This window comes from Oncorhynchus gorbuscha, unplaced genomic scaffold (assembly GCF_021184085.1).
Source record: "Oncorhynchus gorbuscha isolate QuinsamMale2020 ecotype Even-year unplaced genomic scaffold, OgorEven_v1.0 Un_scaffold_12320, whole genome shotgun sequence".
Classification (NCBI taxonomy): domain Eukaryota; kingdom Metazoa; phylum Chordata; class Actinopteri; order Salmoniformes; family Salmonidae; genus Oncorhynchus; species Oncorhynchus gorbuscha.
The window spans coordinates 882-8,744 of record NW_025754698.1 but is presented as its reverse complement, the minus strand read 5'-3'; the positions used below and the strand labels follow the sequence as shown (position 1 = coordinate 8,744).

The 7,863-nt window shown below is 46.9% G+C and overlaps 1 protein-coding gene across 1 annotated transcript; it reads left to right on the top strand.

Annotated features, from left to right (window-relative positions):
- Positions 1 to 1,764: 1,764 nt before the first annotated feature.
- LOC124030523 (retinal-specific phospholipid-transporting ATPase ABCA4-like) lies at positions 1,765 to 7,546 on the top strand (the record flags this gene model as incomplete). Its single annotated transcript, XM_046341829.1, has 5 exons — positions 1,765 to 2,002; positions 2,066 to 2,303; positions 2,447 to 2,586; positions 6,576 to 6,692; positions 7,349 to 7,546. Coding segments are annotated over 5 exons (931 nt in total), but the record flags the coding sequence as incomplete, so codon positions are not given.
- Positions 7,547 to 7,863: the final 317 nt, after the last annotated feature.

Sequence of the window (7,863 nt, the reverse complement as noted above, 5' to 3'; positions counted from 1 at the left end):
TTTGTTATCAATAGTAAGAGAAATGGCCCACCCAACACCTATCCTCATTATCAATAGTAAGAGAAATGGCGCACCCAACACATATCCTCATTATCAATAGTAAGAGAAATGGCCCACCCAACACCTATCCTCATTATCAATAGTAAGAGAAAATGGCCCACCCAACACATATCCTCATTATCAATAGTAAGAGAAATGGCCCACCCAACCCCTATCCTCATTATCAATAGTAAGAGAAATGGCCCACCCAACACTGTCTTTGTTATCAATAGTAAGAGAAATGGCCCACCCAACACCTATCCTCATTATCAATAGTAAGAGAAATGGCGCACCCAACACCTATCCTCATTATCAATAGTAAGAGAAATGGCCCACCCAACACCTGTCTTTGTTATCAATAGTAAGATAAATGGCCCAACCAACACCTGTCTTTGTTATCAATAGTAAGAGAAATGGCCCACCCAACACCTGTCTTTGTTATCAATAGTAAGACAAATGGCCCACCCAACACCTGTCTTTGTTATCAATAGTAAGAGAAATGGCCCACCCAACACCTGTCCTCATTATCAATAGTAAGAGAAATGGCCCACCCAACACCTGTCTTTGTTATCAATAGTAAGAGAAATGGCCCACGCAACACCTGTCTTTGTTATCTATAGTAAGAGAAATGGCCCACCCAACACCTGTCTTTGTTATCAATAGTAAGAGAAATGGCCCACCCAACACCTGTCTTTGTTATCAATAGTAAGAGAAATGGCCCACCCAACACCTGTCTTTGTTATCAATAGTAAGAGAAATGGCCCACCCAACACCTGTCTTTGTTATCAATAGTAAGAGAAATGGCCCACCCAACACCTATCTTCATTTTCAATAGTAAGAGAAATGGCCCACCCAACACTGTCTTTGTTATCAATAGTAAGAGAAATGGCCCACCCAACACCTGTCTTTGTTATCAATAGTAAGAGAAATGGCCCACCCAACACCTATCCTCATTATCAATAGTAAGAGAAATGGCCCACCCAACACCTGTCTTTGTTATCAATAGTAAGAGAAATGGCCCACCCAACACCTATCCTCGTTATCAATAGTAAGAGAAATGGCCCACCCAACACCTATCCTCATTATCAATAGTAAGAGAAATGGCCCACCCAACACGTCTTTGTTATCAATAGTAAGAGAAATGGCCCACCCAACACTGTCTTTGTTATCAATAGTAAGAGAAATGGCCCACCCAACACCTGTCTTTGTTATCAATAGTAAGAGTAATGGCCCACCCAACACCCTTCAAAGTAAATAAGGCTTTTATGACTGCTGAATACCAACTATCCATCACTTAGATCATGTATTTTCAAGTAGAGATACCATGCGAAGCAACATCTCTATATCCTTCTCCATCGCACGTCTTCTGTCTCTTCTCTGTCTCTCCATGTCTGCCCCACACAGACCTGACAAGTAGGCGAGCAATTGATTATGGTCATTGTAGTTAATGACCTTTTTCTGAGCTAAACTATGTAGAATATTGGCCTGTTGGAAACTACAACTCCCTACTACATCGCACAGTTTGGGATTGATCTTTCTCTATAAAAACTGAGCTCACAGAAAAAACATGAACGAAATGGAATTCATATAATTGAACCGATGGTCAATTTGTTGTTTAAAAAAAACAAAAAATAACCGAAATGTCAAGAAGTTAATGGCTCAGCACTAAGAGGAACAGCACCAAGGAAGGACCTTCTGAAGGTGGTCTACCCGTCTAACCTCCAGCTCTTTGAGAGGAACAGCACCAAGGAAGGACCTTCTGAAGGTGGTCTACCCGTCTAACCTCCAGCTCTTTGAGAGGAACAGCACCAAGTACCTTCTGAAGGTGGTCTACCTGTCTAACCTCCAGCTCTTTGAGAGGAACAGCACCAAGGAAGGACCTTCTGAAGGTGGTCTACCGTCTAACCTCCAGCTCTTTGAGAGGAAGAGCACCAAGGAAGGACCTTCTGAAGGTGGTCTACCTGTCTAACCTTTTTCTTTCTCCTTCCTCTCTTCTGTTTTCCTCCCTCTTTCTCTCTACCTCCAGCTCTTTGAGAGAAACAGTACCAAGGACCTTCTGAAGATTGTCTATCCGTTGTTCCGGGCTGGTGGTCCCAGCTCCTTTAGCCAGCTGATGAGTATTGTGTCTGCCCTGTTCTGTGGGTACCCAGACGGAGAGGGATCCAGGGTCCTCTCCTTCAACTGGTACGAAGACAACAACTACAAGGTGTTCCTGGGGGTGAATGGATCCAAGAACCACGACTATGTCTACGACATGACAACCAGTAAGTAGAGTCGTGACTAGGGCTCAGATCCGGGTCAAATCCTTTAAATATTTGAATGTGCTCAGGATTTACACTTCAGGAACTATTCCATTGCTTCACCCTTGTCACAGGCTAACTAGACATATCCCCCCTTCTTCTCTCAGCTCCGTTCTGTAACGACCTGATGCAGACTCTGGAGTCTAACCCGGTCACTAAGATCGTCTGGAGTTCAGTCAAGCCTCTCTTCATGGGGAAGATCCTCTACGCTCCAGACTCCCCAGCCATCAGACTGATACTAAAGAGTGTAAGACAACACACACCCTCCTCCTCCTCTGTGACTCTTGTTAACTCAACATATGTGCACAAAACACGCAGGAATTGTGTTTGTTACAGGGGTTCCCTGCAGGGGTTCCAATACTCAATTGTGTTTTTGTTACAGGGGTTCAATACTCAATTGTGTTTGTTACAGGGGTTCAATACTCAATACTCAATACTCAGTGTGTTTGTTACAGGGGTTTCCAACGTTTGTGTGTTTGTTACAGGGGTTCCAATGCTCAATTGTGCATGTTACAGGGGGTTCCAATACTCAATTGTGTTTGTTACAGGGGTTCCAATACTCAATTGTGTTTGTTACAGGGGGTTCCAATACTCAATTGTGTTTGTTACAGGGGTTCCAATTCAATTGTGTTTGTTACAGGGGTTCCCAATGCAGGGGTTCCAATACTCAATTGTGTTTGTTACAGGGGGTTCCAATACTCAATTGTGTATGTTACAGGGGGTCCCAATGCTCATTTGTGTTTGTTACACAGGGTTCTGTATCGTGTCTTTACTATCATTAACTGAAGACTGATAGTTTTTATCAAAGAGAATCTCTGTAATTAGTTATTACGCGATTAGACTGATTAATCATGTAACCGTAATGAACTAGGAAGTGGGGCACCAAGGAAGGAAAAATATTCAGATTACAAAGTTATCATTTCCTAAAAGAACTTTTCAGATATTTTATCTGATCAATTAGTCTTCGAATTAATGAATTATTTACTTCACGTTAGTCTCATTCCAGACGTCGTAAATTGTTGGTTATCTGCACGAACCCAGTCTTCACTATGAGTCATCCATACATCAATTGTCTTAAATCATTTATTTATTACTAACTAAGTAATTCACAAAACGCATAAACAAACAAACAAGGTAAATGTGGTTACAAGAAATGATAGGAGAATGTGCCCTAGTGGACTGAACTGGCATGGCGGCTTGTTAGACAAAAAAGGGAAGTGGGGGTCGACTAAGAAGTCACTACAGAGTGATGATTATAACAATTGAAATGCTAATCCTTTGCACATGAACGCTCACTCATTGGGAACAATTGCAATCAAGATCTATATTTACGCTCAGTGTGTCGTATTGATCGCTGGTGAAAAGTTAGTTTCTTTTTTGTAGAATTGTCCGTCTCTCTCCCTCTCTCTCTGTCATGGTTATAGTGGAGAGTTCAGAGTGACATTCATTCGTTTCGTTATAGAATGGATGTTTTGGCGGTTTGTCGTTCTTCGCGTTCAATGATACTGAATTCCTAGCTGCAGACTAGTAATTAATATCAAAGACTTGTTCTTATTCTGTCAGTATCGATAGTCTAAGAGTTTAACCACATGGTATGGTTAAAAGATTCAGCAATGGTCTACAACCTTTTAGCCATCTTGTAATTGAGGTAAGCTCGGTCTGCTGATCGAAAACCCGAGTGTGTGGTTTTATTCGGAGGCTGTCCCAGGAGGGATGACCCTAACTGGGCTCAGGGGCTGTCCTCTGATTTAGTTCAAGTCAAAAGGGAATTATATTTTTCTTCATTAAACAGTCCAAAATCCACTCACCCATTCATCTTATACAACAATTAGATGTAAACCTCATATCTGAGCCTATTATATAAACAGCGTTATGGTAATGTGGCCACACCGTCTCCCATGAGCTTCCCCAAGTTGTGACAAACGGACCAGTTCGTAGCTGGATTCTTCACCGATCTTTTATACATTCTCCGGAACATGACATTTGTTCGTACCTTAAGTTCTGTGAGGCGGACGGATGTCCTTCGTTCTCCATGAAAATCTACTCTCTCTGTACTGTGTGTCCAATGAAATAGATCCTCAGGAGTTTACCACGTCTCTCTGACCACAGCAACCTAGTTGAAGGAGGGGAGGGAGGCAGGGAGAGGGGATGAGGCTTGCTGTAGCCAACGAGGCCAACAGGAGTTTACCACGTCTCTCTGACCACAGCAACCTAGTTGAAGGAGGAAAGGGGAGGCAGGGAGAGGGGGATGAGGCTTGCTGTACCCAACGAGGCCAACAGGAGTTTACCACGTCTCTCTGACCACAGCAACCTAGTTGAAGGAGGAAAGGGAGAGGCAGGGAGAGGGGATGAGGCTTGCTGTACCCAACGAGGCCAACAGGAGTTTACCACGTCTCTCTGACCACAGCAACCTAGTTGAAGGAGGAAAGGGGGAGGCAGGGAGAGGGGGATGAGGCTTGCTGTACCCAACGAGGCCAACAGGAGTTTACCACGTCTCTCTGACCACAGCAACCTAGTTGAAGGAGAAAGGGGAGGCAGGGAGAGGGGGATGAGGCTTGCTGTACTCAACGAGGCCAGGAGTTTACCACGTCTCTCTGACCACAGCAACCTAGTTGAAGGAGGAAAGGGGAGGCAGGGAGAGGGGATGAGGCTTGCTGTACTCAACGAGGCCAACAGGAGTTTACCACGTCTCTCTGACCACAGCAACCTAGTTGAAGGAGGGAAAGGGGAGGCAGGGAGAGGGGATGAGGCTTGCTGTACCCAACGAGGCCAACAGGAGTTTACCACGTCTCTCTGACCACAGCAACCTAGTTGAAGGAGGAAAGGGGAGGCAGGGAGAGGGGGATGAGGCTTGCTGTACCCAACGAGGCCAACAGAGTTTACCACGTCTCTCTGACCACAGCAACCTAGTTGAAGGAGGAAAGGAGGGAGGCAGGGAGAGGGGGATGAGGGCTTGCTGTACCCAACGAGGCCAACAGGAGTTTACCACGTCTCTCTGACCACACAGCAACCTAGTTGAAGGAGGAAAGGGAGAGGCAGGGAGAGGGGGATGAGGCTTGCTGTAGCCAACGAGGCCAACAGGAGTTTACCGTCTCTCTGACCACAGCAACCTAGTTGAAGGAGGAAAGGGGAGGCAGGGAGAGGGGGATGAGGCTTGCTGTACCCAACGAGGCCAACAGGAGTTTACCACGTCTCTCTGACCACAGCAACCTAGTTGAAGGAGGAAAGGGAGAGGCAGGGAGAGGGGGATGAGGCTTGCTGTAGCCAACGAGGCCAACAGGAGTTTACCACGTCTCTCTGACCACAGCAACCTAGTTGAAGGAGGAAAGGGGAGGCAGGGAGAGGGGATGAGGCTTGCTGTACCCAACGAGGCCAACAGGAGTTTACACGTCTCTCTGACCACAGCAACCTAGTTGAAGGAGGAAAGGGGGAGGCAGGGAGAGGGGATGAGGCTTGCTGTACCCAACGAGGCCAACAGGAGTTACCACGTCTCTCTGACCACAGCAACCTAGTTGAAGGAGGAAAGGGGGAGGCAGGAGAGAGGGGGATGAGGCTTGCTGTACCCAACGAGGCCAACAGGAGTTTATCACGTCTCTCTGACCACAGCAACCTAGTTGAAGGAGGAAAGGGAGGCAGGGAGAGGGGGATGAGGCTTGCTGTACCCAACGAGGCCAACAGGAGTTTACCACGTCTCTCTGACCACAGCAACCTAGTTGAAGGAGGAAAGGGGAGGCAGGGAGAGGGGGGATGAGGCTTGCTGTACCCAACGAGGCTAACAGGAGTTTACCACGTCTCTCTGACCACAGCAACCTAGTTGAAGGAGGAAAGGGGAGGCAGGGAGAGGGGATGAGCTTGCTGTACCAACGAGGCCAACAGGAGTTTACCCGTCTCTCTGACCACAGCAACCTAGTTGAAGGAGGAAAGAGGGAGGCAGGGAGAGGGGATGAGGCTTGCTGTACCCAGCGAGGCCAACGTCATGACAGTTCCAGCTGAAGGACAAAAGAGAACAGAGCTCATTCATATAACATTTGTTCTGTATTTATATTTATAGCAGTTGACAGAAAACAGATGTTAAGTCTTATTCTACTGAGCTGCTTGGAGACATTTACTATGCATGCTGGAGATCTGAGAAGGACAGGACTTCATAGTATTGATGGCCTTTATGTCAGTATGTGTGTCTGTTTGTGTGTGTGTCTGTGTGTTCATGTCTGTTAACTGCTAACATGTTCTCTCCAGGCCAACACTACGTTTGAGGAGCTGGAGCGTCTGATGACCATGGGAAAGGCCTGGGAGGAGGTGGGACCTCAAATCTGGAGGTTCTTCAACGCTGGCATACAGATAAACATGATCAGGGTAACACGCACGCGCGCACGCACGCACGCCACGCACGCACGCACGCACGCACGCACGCGCACGCACGCACGCACGCACGCACACACACACTTACGCACACACACACACACACACACACACACACACACACACACACACACACACACACACCACACACACACACACACACACACACACACACACACACACACACACACACACACACACACACACACACACACACACACACACACACACACACAGACGCACGCACACACACAGACACACACAGACAGACGCACGCACACAGACAGACGCACAGACACAGACAGACAGACAGACACAGACAGACAGACAGACGCACAGACACAGACAGACAGACAGACAGACAGACAGACAGACAGACAGACAGACAGACAGACAGACAGACAGACAGACAGACAGACAGACAGACAGACAGACAGACAGACAGACAGACAGACAGACAGACAGACAGACAGACAGACAGACAGACAGGGTATTGGTCTTCATTCTTTCTCATCTTAATTCTACCAGGTTAGTCTCATTGTGGTCTTATCTTAGTGTCAAGAGAGACGTGGCCAAAACAGCAGCACACACTTGTAAATGTTTAGTACGGTTTTCCAGTAAATGAATTATATTTTCTCCTGCCCCTGCAGGACACCATCAGAAACCCCACGGTAGCAGACCTAATAGACAGGAGTATGGAGGACACTGAGTTCTCCTCTAAAGACATCCTCAACTTCCTGTACAACGGGTTGGAGGAGGACAGAGAAGAGACCATGCCCAGCTTCGACTGGAGGAACGTCTTCAACCTCACAGACCAGGCCGTCCGCATGTTCAACCAGTACGGAGAGGTAAGGGTTAATGAATAATGACATGATAACTAAATAGTGTTAAGTGCCAGGGAAAAAACAAATACATCTGTCCAAACTGTCATGACGGAGATCCTCAGACCAAGACATCTAGACGTTAACCAACTCTGCCTCCGTAAGAGTAGTCACTCACAGTCTGGACTCTGCCTCCGTAAGAGTAGTCACTCACAGTCTGACTCTGCCTCCGTAAGGGTAGTCACTCACAGTCTGACTCTGCCTCCGTAAGGGTAGTCACTCACAGTCTGACTCTGCCTCCGTAGTCACTCACAGTCTGACTCTGCCTCTGTAAGAGTAGTCAC